Below are 14,514 nucleotides of genomic sequence, written 5' to 3'. Positions count from 1 at the left end.
TGCACATCGGGGAACAGCACACATCGGGGCAACACAACACAGCAAGATCAGGGTACAGCACATCAGGGTACATGGGGCACATGAGGGTACATGGGGCACATGAGGGTACATAGGGCACATGGGGCACATCAGGGCACATGCAGGGCACATCAGAGCAGATTCAGGGCATATTCGGGCACATGGGGCACATCAGGGCACATTCAGGGCACATCAGGGCACATCAGGCACATTCAGAGAACATCAGGGCACATGGGGCACATTCAGGGAACATCAGGGCACATGGGGCACATGGGGCACATCAGGGCACATTCAGGGAACATCAGGGTACATTCAGGGCACATCAGGCACATGGGGTACATCAGGGAACATCAGGCACATAGGGTACATCAGGGTATATTCAGGGCACATCAGGGCACATTCAGGGAACATCAGGGCACATGGGGCACATCAGGCACATGGGGTACATCAGGGCACATTCAGGGAACATCAGGGAACAACAGGGCACATGAGGGCACATTCAGGGCACATGGGGTACATTCAGGGCACATGGGGTACAATCAGGGCACATTCAGGGAACATCAGGGCACATTCAGGGAACATCAGGGCACATTCAGGGCACATGGGGTACATTCAGGGCACATGGGGTACAATCAGGGCACATCAGGGCACAGCGTTTACTTGTTGTTTTCTTCACATGCAGAGTAGCACAGGCAGCCTCTGTAGTAAGTTCTTTCTCATGTCACGCTGCTGCTGCTCCCCCCGGCGGCCCCTCCTCCTCCTCTTTTCTTGTCCATCTCCATTTGCTTGTGACATCGCCCTGGCTCCGCCTCCTCCTATGTCCCCGGGCCGCCTCCGCCCTCCGTCCGTGAGTGACGTCACGGTGCCGGGACAAAGAGGCCGCCCAAATGGCTATATTGATAGCTGTTAGGGGGAGTGCCTGGGGGAGTGTCAATGCCTGTTCTTTTGTGATGCCGGCGGCCAGCCCGCCCGCCCGCCGAGTGCTGGAGCGGAGCCGCTCGGCGACGCTCGGACAGAGAGAGACAGTGACACAGTCAGAGAGAGAGTCATTGGTGTAGTGGCCCGCTGCCAATCGGCCCACCGGGAATCTCCCGGTAGTCCCGATGGCCAGCACAGGCCTGAAGGCCGGCCATACACCACGGGTTGCAGGAAAGAAATTTGCTCGATTCCCCCATCAACACAGACAGTGTTGATGGGGGAATCCCTCTTGCTGGGCCATTGTCTTCTCCTGGCGGGGGGCAGGGACAGGCAGGGGAAGCCATCCCCAGCGGGAGAAGACAGTGATTATTGTTAGCGGCTATAACAGCTGCTAGCAATAATCGCAAGAGAATCTGGCAGGCTGGTTGTACCCAAGTTGATTGTACATTCAGCCTGCCCATTAACGGTTCAAATGAAGATGAGATTCGAACTGTGTATGGCCGGCCTAAAGCTGCATTTTGCAAACACATTTAGGTGTGTTTAGACGTGTTTAGGTGCATCAAGTGTTTGGGCATTCATTCATTCCATTGGCCAGAATTATTATTCTGGTGATTGGAGTGTATGAACGCTCAAGAGCTAAACGCATCTAGTGTTTAGGCATGTTTAGTTTCATCTAGAGTTTTTCCACCAAAACTGTGATGTTTTTTTTTCTTTTCTAAAAGCTCCTGCCTTTTACTTGTTTAAAAAAAGCCCCTGCCTTTAAATGACCGTAAACGCCTATGTGTGCTTGAACACATAGGCTAATATAGAGTGGCAGGAGAAGAAAAGTCAAATGCATTTAACAGCTGTGTTTTTAACACCCTGTGTGCATTAGGCCTATGATGTGTGTTGATCATGTAGTTTCAGTTTGTGTTGAGACATGAGGCATGCTGCATGACACTGCACAGGTTAAAGTGATACTAAAGTCTCCTTTTTTTTTCTTTAAAAATAACATGATATACTTACCTGCTCTGTATAGTGGTTTTGCACAGAGAAGCCTGTATCCTCCTCTTCACGGGTCCCTCTTTGGTGCTCCTGGCCCCTCCCTCCTGTCGAGAGCCCCCACAGCAAGCAGCCTGTTATGGGGGTACCCTAGCCAAGCCACAACTCTGTGTGTCTATTCAGACAAGGAGCCCTGGTTTGACCCGCCCCCTCTCTCTCCTGATTGGCTAACTGACTTTGTTTGACAGCAGCAGAAGCCAATGGCACTGCTGCTGTGTCTCAGCCTATCAGTAGGGAGAATCCTGGACGTCCAAGGCAGTCGTGCACATCGCTGGATAGAGATGGGGCTCTATGGTATGCTATGGGGGTACCCTAGCCAAAGATGGGGCTCAGGTAAGTATTAGTGAGGCTGAGGGGGGCTGCTGCACACAGAAAGCTTTTTTATCTTATCTTTATCTGCCTTTACATCCACTTTAAAGCATGACCTACTTCTGTAGGACACTTCCGGTGAAGAAACTATATATCCCACAATCACTAAGTCTCTCAGTCTACTGCTGGTGCAGGTGAGAGCTACACAGTAATTCAATCTGACACATACACAAGAAGGCAGAGCATTCACAGACACACAGATACATCATTAATGCAGCTAGGAGATAATGTGTTTAATCACATTAATACTCCCACGTTTGTGATGCAACACAGAGGGAATGGCAAGGCATGCAATGGATTCTGTATGAACTGGAACTAGAAGTTGCCTTGTACCCTTGGCGCATAGGGACCAGCTACCTGAAGCAATACATGACCATGGGGGAATCCATTAGCCACGACACTACAAACCACAGCCACAACATGTGAGTCCATCATTACAAGGTAAAGCAAACAAACAGCACATGGAATATAACTATACTACCTAATTAAAACAACAAAAACATTTGAAAGTGTATAATGCCTTTAAAGGGAATATGTCACAATGTTTATATACATCTCTTAGCTATCATTCTCAGACTCAGATGTTACCTGCTAGTTATACAATAGTGAAAATAAGCCTATTTAGCTTCTAAATGATGTCACTGCCTCAAAAATTCAAAAAAATGACAGCTTCTATCTGTTGCTTCTAAAACAGGTGTTTAGCTTCATAAAGAATTCTATTGAATTTCCGATTCTTTCAGAAGTCTATGTTTCTTACGTTACAGGATGGAGGAACGGCATTACTGGCTGCCTGCCAGCATGGACACACCAAAGTGGTTGAGACGCTGCTGAAGAATGGAGCAAATATTCATGACCAGCTTTTTGTATGTACACATTAATCACAGACTGATCTCATGTGTGGACAGAGTGATTACAGGGAACTGATAATGAAGTCAGACATGTTTACTGTGTAATTCCATGTGCATTCATCCATATTTATATATATTATGACCAATACACTTACACAAAAAATACATATTCAGTTACATGAAACTATTACCTAGAAAGGAAATGATCAAAGTGGCAGCTGTACTTATCACCAGGGCTGCTGATAAGGGAGTAACACATGTCCTCCTGCATGGTGCCGAGGCCCCATGAGTTCAACAGGGGAGCCCAGACAGCTGAAAGAAGGGGAACCTGCACAGGATGGGGTGACATTTACAGGAACCGATGCCTTGTAGTTCCCCCTGCAGCAGTTGAAATCTGGTTTCTCCTCCTCTCCCTCTGGCTTTTAGCAGCTTCGCCCCTTCCTTCTGCTGCTCAACCCCCCTTCCTCTTCTCTCCCTCCTGCTGGTTGCTGCAGGGCATAGTGGGTCAATGTCAGGATGGAGAGTGGGTTGGGGTAGGGCAGGTAAATATGTTTTATTTACCGGCCCTTTCCTTTTCTGAAAGAGTGATCGGTACTGAACACTCACTGTATTCATTCATAGCAGGAAGCATAGTAAACTGTGTTTATATGCTTTAGTTTGTAAATGAACAGGAAGCTCCCTGCAGAGCTCTTCCAGTTCATTAATTCTGTGCAGCCGAGGCTGCAAAGATAGAGGTTGAGGACTGTGTCCATAATCACTTTCTTTGTCTCAAAAGGGAGACTTCAGAGGTCTGTTTAGACCCATGATATTTTACCGAAGCCCCCTGCCCCCAACAAGGCTGTTAAAAAAATTGTAAATAAATGAAAAAAAAAAATAAAAAAATTATATATATATATATATATATATATATATATATATATATATATATATAATTTTTTAATTTTTTTTCATTTATTTACAATTTTTTTAACAGCCTTGTTGGGGGCAGGGGGCTTTGGTAAAATATCATGGGTCTAAACAGACCTCTGAAGTCTCCCTTTTGAGATATATATATATTAAAAAAATAATAAAAATTCCATTTTAAAAATTTATAAAACTAAAAAACATATAATTAAAGCCTCATTCACATGGGTTCTCTGGCCTATACAAAAAAAACCTAACTATAGAATAGATGACTTTAAAGGTAACACATACTTGTATAAAATAATCAGTTTTTATTCTACAAATATTAAAAGCGTATATAGCAATTGAAGAAGACAACAATGTTACATGTAAACATTGTAAGTACATAAGACACTCTTATATATCATCCCTCATCATCCCCATTAGACTTAGGCGATGGAATTATAAAAACTAGAGACTAAAAGAGTGGACTTTAAAGGCACACAAGTAAACCATCTAAAAGTAATTACATTGGTTTATTTTGCAGAAAATTAATTGAAGGAAGAAATTATTACATATAGATACATATAAAATTCATGAAATTGATTTTGTATACCCCACACATAAACCAATTATAAGCTTTTCTGAAACAGATAGAACAGTTCCTCCAAAATTAATTAATTCTCAATATCGATAGAGGAATAAGAGGGAACCCCTCCATGCGACTAGTGTTGTGTCATGTATAATACAGCTGAAAATAAAGAGGGAAAATAACAGTAATAGTATAGCATAATGCAAATAAAAGGGTATATCTACTTGTCAAAATAAATCTTTCCAAATGACCATAATAATATCATCTATAAAAATATCATTGGGAGCTTAACTTTTCCAAACTACACCCCTACTCCCCAATTTGAGAAAATTACCTCTATAGTCCCCTAAGGGCCTGAATGGTCACAGCCCCCCAGTAGCATTAAATCCATTGGAATGCCAATTATATCAGAGATCAGTATTATAAAGGTCAAAAACTGTCTAGCAAAATTGTAAATGGCTGGACTCCACCTCTCTAGAAGCAGACAACGTCCCAACTAAAGTGAATGCATAATCAGCCATCGCTGATACACCTGTTGGCTCAAAAAACATCAAGCAAATGCACCTGTAAATACCTTGAGTGCCGTCCTATTGAGGCCTTCCTAAATTACAGTGAGAAGATGGTGACAGAGTGGCCAAGTCTACTCCATGATGGTTATAGCAACAGAATCTTATGCTGCCTCTTTCCTATAACTCAAAGGGGATGCGATTGCCCCCGCAGGGTGGCGCCGCCTCATTGGAGCGATTTGGCACCATTTCGCAGTCATTGACATGACATGTGCGATGGCGTTCGCAAACCTCACAACATATTTTTGTGCGGCGCAACACTAGGAGGATAAGGCCTGTCTTGATGATGCTCATAGGGAGGAGCCAGTTGCAACTAAGGTATCCCAGAAGCCACACAGCTCCAATCTAAAAACAGCATCCAATATCAAGCATTCAGTATTAAAGTGGTTACAAACCCTAAAAAAAAAAAAAAAAAAAACCCCAAAAAAACCCCTGCAAGACAAGGGTATAATGAGCTGGTATGCATCGCATAATAGCTCATTATGAAATACTTACCTTAAAACGAAGCCCTGCAGCAGATGAGACGGCTGACATCTTTCCCGGTGTTTCTTCCGGGTTTGCAGTCTCCGCTCTGTGATTGGTGGAAGCCGTAATGACGTTACTGCCACGCATGTCACGGCATAGGCCCCTAAAGAAACGACAGGCAAAATCCAATAAACATTTTTCAAAAAAAAAAAAAAAAGAAACGACATGGGCGGCCTTTTCTTCAGAGCGCATGTGCCAATGACATCGGTGGCGGCAAATATAGTAAATATCTCCTAAATGGTGCAAGTTTAGGAGATATTTACAGTAGCTACAGGTAAACCTTATAGGTTTACCTGTAGGAACAATTAAACAAGAAGACTTTACTTCCACTTTAAGGAGATCTAGTTCCCAATGTAATATGAACTTCTGTCTCACTCATTGCTGACCCCTACTGGACAAAATATATATAACAACCTCTTAGTATCATTACAAAACTGGTAAAAAGCTTTGTATTGATACTAAGAGGTCGTTATTCTGGGGCATTATTTGTGACTATTATATCCTTATATGTAAATAGTTCTTTACTATAAGAGGTGTAAACATGTTGAATTGTCTCACTTAGTTCTAGTTAAAAAATAGGCTGGATATGTTTATAATTGCACAAAATATTAACAGCTTCTAATTTAAGAAAAACAGCATTGTAGAGTGTTTATTTAGGGACACCTGGCTGCCCAGTAACTTATTTGATTGCTTTAGGATGGATGTTTTTCCCTTTTAGAATAAACTAGAATTTTTATTTTTGGCCTTCCTCTTTATCAACTAATGATTTTGGATTCTAAGGATGCATTTTTTTTTTGGGGGGGGGGGGGGTGATATTAATAGACATACAGTATATAACAAACTGCTGCCTCCTAAATGCCCACTTTTTGATAGCCAAATAGGGATTTTGAATGTAAATACCATGCCCCAACTGCAAGCCAAGTATTTATTTTGGATAGAGCTGACAACAGTGTTCATAGACCCTTGTAGCCACGATAATACTATGTACAGTATATACAATCCTTAGACAACAGCATTGAAAAAACTTTGCTACCAAAACTCCCTCCTTGGGACAAACTATTCAGTATTAGAATGTTGGAATCACTGTCAAAGTTATCTTCAAACATAATAACAGATTAACTTAGTTGAAGCTCAAGGGATGAAGATAAGAGGCTGCAATTCTGCTATGGGTTTCTTTGATACCTTTAGTGGTTTCCCCCTGGAAATTGAGTTGTCTTCATTTTCCTGTCAATAGATTGACAGATATAACATATGCATAGCTCCCAACTGTCCCTGATTTCGAGGGACTGTCCCTGATTTGGAGCAATGTCCCTCTGTCCCTCTTTCCTCCTCATTTGTCCCTCATTTTGGTCTGATCTATAAAGTTGTATATAAAATGCACTTTTTATCTTTCAAAAAGTGTTTCCCAGAGCTAAACTTTTCATCCAAATTCTAAATTGCTGCATTTGTAAATTTTAAAAGCCAATATAAGGGAATAGTAGTGGTAAAAAAAAGCCCTTGTAGATTTAATTACGTAACTTTTTTTTGGTTAATTCTCCTTTAAGGGGTGTGGCAGGGGGCGTGTCCTATGCCTACATACATTTGCTAGTAGGTGTCCCTCATTTCCATCTCAAAATGTTGGGAGGTTTGCATATGTGACGGTGTACAGTATATGGGGTAGACAAGGTTACTATGTAACTTAGTGGTATCCACATCCCTGCTTCAATGGTGATTCAAAACAAAGTTCAATGTGATTTTAATGGATACCCAAATGTATACCACACCAACAGGTATGTAGTATACAATGGATATACAGTATATATGTTACAGGTACTTATATAGCATCATCAATTTACGCAGTGCTTTATATTGTACATTCACATCTATGAGTGTGAGAAATAAGGATAGAAATAATATATGTATCTCAGTATGTACAGAAAGGTAATTTGATTGTGTTTATCTCGAAGAAGCGTTCTTATCTGTGAAAAATTTAGAGAACAAGAAACAGTCCTTCATGTTCCAGACACAAATACAATGACAATACCTTATAAACAACCTATGTACCATTTTTGCTTTTGTAGACATTTTGTTAACATACAGTGTGCAGTTTTTATAAGGCTGGAACGTTTGACCCAAAGAACAAACATACTGTATATAACACATATGTCAAACACAAGGCCCGCGGGCTGAATCCAGCCTACCAGGCCTTGTCATGTGGCCATCGAACCCAGAACTTCATTCTGCCACCTCTGGCTCTCACCCTCCGCTTCTGTTCCCTTCAGCCCTAGTGTAAGTGGGCTTACATTGGTCAGAACCTTAGTGGCGGATTGTTGGTGAATTCTACAATGGAGCTGCACTGTTGTTGGGTGAGGATCAGTGTTCTTTGGTGGATGGCTGAGGTCCGAGTGTAGCTTCAGTATGATTGGTCATAAGTCAGAGAATAGGTGTAGCCCATTGGAGGATTCTTCAGGAGACAATGGCTTCAGCCCGAGCAGTACTACTGTGTGATTGGTGAGCCGCAGTGTGTTATCGGCAGCTGATTGGAGCTCATCTTCTCCCCACCTGGGCACCAAATGGAGCCTGTGAGAGACATAACCAGTCCTGGAGGAGGGAAGGTAGAGAGGAGACATTCCTCAATGTAGGCCCTCCAATGAGGCCCTGAGACATTCCTCAATGTAGCCCACAGGAGCCACAAAACAGAGGATACACCACCAGGGCACAACACAGCGGAGACACTACAGGGGCCACATTACGGAAGAGACAGGGGTGGAGGTGGGGTTGCACACTGTGCATAGCCCACCCCTAAACCATGCACTCTGTCCACAGGACACCCCTGGACTCTGCACTTTGTACATAGTGCACCCTTAAACCCCACACTCTGTATATAGTGCACCCCTGTACCTTGCACTCTGTACATAGCGCACCCCTAAACCCTGCACTCTGTACATAGAGTAATCCTGAACTCTGCACTCTTTACATAACAAACCCCAGATACAACTGACTCTTTGAGGGCAACCTGCCGATGCAGCCCGCAATTAAATTGAGTTTGAAACCCCTGATATATAATATACCTTATGAGTATCAGTTAAAATCCCACTGAACATTGGTTTGAATCACTAATTTACAGTATATGGGACTTGGACTTATTACTATAACGTCACAAACATATCCTGTATTTTAGGCCAGTGAAATTATTGACCTGGACATGACATGACTTTAAGCACAACTTGTGACGGGAGTCACTTTAGGCGGGGGGGAGGGCCCGTGGAACCCAGAATCCCCTGGGGAGGTTGGGAAACCCTTGTTTCAGCTCCTCAGGCACCTCCTGTGTTTATGTCACTCTGTGTCTTCAATAGGGGCACAGGGTGACCGAGAAATCCAGTCTGATCTGTACTCATCTGTACTCAGACTCACTGTCTCAGGTGTGAATGGGGAGCAGGTGTATTAAATTTGGTGTTATCGCTCTCACTTTCTCATACTGGTTACTGGAAGTTTAACATGGCACCTCATGACAAAGAACTCTCTGAGGATCTGAAAAAAAGAATTGTTGCTCTACATAAAGATGCTATAGGAAAATTGCAAAGACCCTGAAACTGAGCTGCAGCGCGGTGGGCAAGACCATACAACGGTTTACCAGGACAGATTCCACTCAGAACAGGCCTTGCCATGGTAGACCAAAGAAGTTGAGTGCACATGTTCAGCGTCATATCCAGAGGTTGTTTTGGGAAATAGACGTATGAGTGCTGCCAGCATTGCTGCAGAGGTTGAAGGGGTGGGCTGTCAGCATGTCAGTGCTCAGACCATACGCCGCACACTGCATCATACTGGTCATTCCCAGAAGGAAGCCTCTTCTAAAGATGATGCACATAAAAGCCCACAAACAGTTTGCTGAACACAAGCAGACTAAGGACATGGATTACTGGAACCATGTCCTGTGGTCTGATGAGACCAAGATAAACTTATTTGGTTCAGATGGTGTCAAGCGTGTGTGGTGGCAAGCAGGTGAGGAGTACAAAGACAAGTGTGTCTTGCCTACAGTCAAACATGGTGGTGGAAGTGTCATGATCTGGGGCTGCATGAGTGCTGCCGGCACTGGGGAGCTACAGTTCATTGAGGGAACCTTGAATGCCAACATGTACTGTGACATACTGAAGCAGAGCAAGACCCCATCACTTCGGAGACTGGGCCACAGGGCAATATTCCAACATAACGACCCCAAACACACCTCCAAGATGACCACTGCCTTGCTAAAGAAGCTCAGGGTAAAGGTGATGGACTGGCCAAGCATGTCTCCAGACCAAAACCCTATTGAGCATCTGTGGGGCATCCTCAAATGGAAGTTGGAGGAGCGCAAAGTCTCTAAAATCCACCAGCTCTGTGATGTTGTCATGGAGGAGTGGAAGAGGACTCCAGTGGCAACCTGTGAAGCTCTGGTGAACTCCATGCCCAAGTGGGTTAAGACTGGTAAATAATGGTGGCCACAAAAAATATTGAACTTTGGGCCCAATTTGGACATTTTCACTTAGGGGTGTACTCACTTTTGTTGCCAGCGGTTTAGACATTAATGGCTGTGTGTTGAGTTATTTTGAGGGGACAGCAAATTGACACTGTTATACAAGCTGTACACTCACTACTTTACATTGTAGCAAAGTGTAATTTCTTACACTTAATATATATATTAGTATATTGTCTAATTTTGTTGTGTATCCTTTGCTGGGTCCTTTAGGGTGTGGTTGTATTCCATTGTTCTATTGCGACTGTCTGCCTTGGGAGAAAAGTATATTATGGGATGTATGTCTATGTGGAGGGGGGTGATTCCTGCAGCAGCCCCTCCTTGCTGATGGGAAGTTTGAATACACCTGACCTGTGTGTCTATTGTTATTGGACAGTTTACCCCGCCCTGAATGCAAAGGGAGGGGGGAGGGGTTGTCCCTGAGTGTATACCTGTGTACCTGTTTTTGAATCAGTTTATGTTTTTCACCCTACATTAAGTTACGGTTAATGACTGGGTGTGCTGTGGGATCTTGGATCGTGTGGTACCGGACAGAGGAAGCATTTACGGCGGGCAGACTCATCTTGGGTAGGGGGGGCTGTCACAATTGGTGGCAGCAGTGGGATCATGCTTCCTTTCTGTGAACACATCCAAACCACCACCTGGATCCAAAGTTCGGGTAACAGGAGAGCAGTGGTACAGATACCAGCCATCATGGAAGAGGAATTCCAAAGGAGGTTGCGAGAGATGCGGATACAGCACAGGGAACCAGTATCAGTGCAGGTCCTGCTGGGATGGTATGATTATGTCTGCCTACAACGGGAGGCTTTGACTACTGTGGCCTGAGACTGTTGTACTGGAGGCTGTCCAAGGACACTGACTTTGGGAGTGATCTGGAGTGGCATTTGAAGGAAATAATGGAGCACACAGAGCAAAGACTGAATGTCTCAGAAGTGCTCTGGGCACAGGAAGATTTGGAGTTTCTGGCCGTTCAGGAATGGGAGCTGGAGATCGCCTACAGACAGCTGCTAGACTCTGCTCAGCAGCAGGGTGGGGCTCCCTTTGCCTGGGACTATCCAGAAGTACTAGCCGACAGCTCTGAAATCAAGAAGAGTCAGCAATGTGGCATAGTAACAGTGTGCTTTGCCCACCTGCCCCTGCAGTTATGGGCGCGGAGGTCTTATGGTGGATGCAGCAAGTGCTGACTGACCTTGACGATCCTGTTGCTGCACAAGATTAGGTTGGATGGAGGAATGTGCCTGTCCAGCAGCATGCCAGAGAATCGTCAGTGGAAAATCCGGAGATTGCCATCCCCAAAGCAGAAGTGGTGACAACAGGGCAGAGCTCTGCTAACCTCTGCCCAGCACCGATAGCATCTCCTGGGTTCCATGGACAGGACATGGTGAACCTCTATCCTCAGACACCAGTTGCAGAGACTGGGGATTTGATAGACTTTTCTGCTGCCGAACAACAGCATGGTGAGCCTCCAGAAGAAGAGCAGGTATCAGGGCCAAACTTCACTGAGCTCTGCCCAGCACCAAAAGCAGCATCTGTGGAGTTACAAGAGACTTCTCGCTAGCACCGGACAGAGGGTCCAAGACCTCTGTCCCACACCTGCGACAGTTCCAGAGGCCCATGGTGAGAAGGTGACGATCACTCCCCAACAGTTAGCCAGAATGGATGATGTGGGGTCCTCAGCTGAAGTGTTAACAGGGCAGAATGCTACTGGCCCCTGCACACAACTGCAGCTTGAGCTGATATCGGTGGATCGGACTGCGGTCTCCACTAACACCAACCCAGCAGAAGCGCTGCCAACAGGGCAGAGTGCTGCTAGCCTCTGCCCTCAACTAACAGAAGAGGGAGTTCCTGTGAAAATGGATGGGACTTTGGTCTCCACTAACACAACCCCAGAAAATGGTGCGGCACTGAGACAGGAGGATGTCAGCCATGCTTTGCAAGCACTGGGGGATTTTCACTTACCAAAAGTGGATGGGACCTCAGTTTCCACTTGTATACCACAGGGATGCTGGGAAGTCGGCCAAGATCCCCAACAGCATGACGGAGTAAGCCCAGCCACCTGAATTCTTTCCAGCGGTGGAGAAGGGCTAGTCCATGCTTCTCCCCAGTGGTGGGTATGTTCTCTGAGAGAGGCAGAGTTTGGCTGGGTGAATAATGCTATGTTTGGGACAATTTATTTGGGGTACTGTGTGGATACCAGCATTGGGGGACTGGAACTACTGACTAACTTCGGAGTCAACCCGTCTGGGGTCTCCTCCTGTATTAGATCTGCTGCCGAAAGGGGAGAGATGTGACGGGATTCACTTTGGGGGGGGGGGGGCCCATAGAACCCAGAATCTTCTGGGGAGGTTGGGAAACCCTTGTTTCAGCTCCTATGTCTAAGTCACCCTGTGTCTCTAAGAGGAAATCAAGTACTAATCGGACTCACTGTACATCCACACTGGAATGTTGTATGTATGTATGTATGTATGTGTATATATATATATATATATATATATATATATATATATTGTATATTGTCTAATTTTGTTGTGTACACTTTGCTGGGTAATTTGAGGTGTGGTTGTATTCCATCGTTCTATTGTGTCTGCCTTGGGAGAAAAGTATATTATGGGATGTATGTCTATATGGAAGGGGGGATGATTTCACAGGAAGTGTACAGCAGCTGTGGAGTACTAATTAGTAAACTTTATAGTTTATTTGTAGCATATAACACTATAGGTAGGTGGCGCTAATTGTCTTTTATACACGATAAGTTATTATAGAAAATGGCAAGCTCATAGTAAATTTGTCTACATCGAACCCACTGAATATAGGAACATAAGAACTTTCATCTTAGTTGGTTCATTAACTGACATTGTCATCAGCACTGTGTTGTGTATGTGCGGGGTATATTTCGTATGGCTCACATACTGAGTGCAAAACCTGCACAGTGTATTATTTTAGTTCCTGCCCATAAACCAAACTTTTGCTTCAGGATGAAGTCAGTGACCTTATTTAACCAGCACACTGATAGCTTTGAACATGAATTACCATATGAACATGTGCCCATAAGGGAGACAGCTTGGGTGAGGTAGGGTAAGCTTGGCAAAAAGTCCACGTACTTTTGTAGGTATCCTTATTTTTAACTTGTGGACGCGTACATTACATGTATAAAATCTTGTACCAACAAGTTAGTATCATTTATTGCTTGTTGCAGCTGAGTTAGAAAACATCTGATTTACAAGTCTGTATCAACTGGAAAATTTTAAAGTAAAACACGGCATACACCCATCATTAAGATTTCTGGGCCAATGATGGCATTTGGAGCAGGACAATTACTCAGAAGTCAGGACCCCAGCTGCCTCGTGATCTCTGTACCTGATAGGAGGGAGATAGGGAAGTGGGCCACCTACATGTTAAATATACAGTATGTAAAGTATGAAAAGCTTGGGTACCGTTTTGCAGAACATTTTAGAAAAATGTACAAATAATTTTCATATTAAATCTGCTGTAACTGAGTAAAAAAGAACAATATAGTGTACCTTCTGTAAACACATATTTTGTATTATTATTGAACAGTTACCAATAAAATATTTTTTAATATAACTTTCTGATTTTTGTATGCTTGCTGTACCTGTACTTTTTTTCATATCCACATGTGGATATTATGCTTCTAGGAAGTGGGAAAGTAAACTTCTGTTGTAGGAAAAAAATATTCATCTTGTTTGAATTCGGCCTAAACAGTACATAAAAAGATAAGAAGTGGTTGTCAAATTGCAATGTATAGGGGGCCTCAGATACGGCCCTTGAAATCTCTGAAAAGGGCTGCATAAAATATTTATTATATGTCATGCAACAGAAAACAAAAAAACACAGAGATCCTAATTTAAGGGACAGAAAAGGAGGGAAAGTGATGGGTCATAATCGGCACCCCAAAGGCAAAAGTCTTTGGGGTGCTGATAAATTCCCATCACTTTCCTCTTTTCCTGCCCTATAAATTAGGGTCTGTATGTTTTTTGTTTTTTTTTTCATTGATGATTCAATTTTATTTCAATTTAAATTTAAATATTTTTTTTTTAACTAAGACTCACCCACCAGTTTAATTATTCTCAGTAATGCCACAGAAGATGACCATAAACTAAAGGCTTACTAGAAGAAATGGTCAGGGACTGTTCCACAGGACTACTTGGAGACTGAAGTCATACTGTAGGAGACTGCCAGAGTCTGGGAAAACGCTACATGAACTTGCTAGAGATTACTCTTATTAAAGGTTCCTTTCAATGC

The 14,514-nt window shown here is 43.6% G+C and overlaps 1 protein-coding gene across 2 annotated transcripts in view; it reads left to right on the top strand.

Annotated features, from left to right (window-relative positions):
- The window catches only part of ANKRD29 (ankyrin repeat domain 29), a 73,576-nt gene that overhangs the window by 46,662 nt on the left and 12,400 nt on the right, over positions 1–14,514 (top strand). Inside the window, exon 5 of one of the 2 annotated variants that reach the window (XM_073632727.1) lies at positions 3,111–3,209. The exons of the other annotated variant lie outside the window; for it this stretch is intronic. Coding sequence (XP_073488828.1) covers positions 3,111–3,209 — 99 coding nt within the window. The remainder of the gene's footprint in view (positions 1–3,110; positions 3,210–14,514) is intronic. 2 annotated transcript variants of the gene reach the window in all.

This window comes from Aquarana catesbeiana, linkage group LG05, assembly GCF_042186555.1.
Source record: "Aquarana catesbeiana isolate 2022-GZ linkage group LG05, ASM4218655v1, whole genome shotgun sequence".
In the NCBI taxonomy this organism is placed as follows: Eukaryota; Metazoa; Chordata; class Amphibia; order Anura; family Ranidae; genus Aquarana; species Aquarana catesbeiana.
Note: the sequence above shows the minus strand (reverse complement) of the source record. Positions and strands in the feature narration are given on the sequence as shown.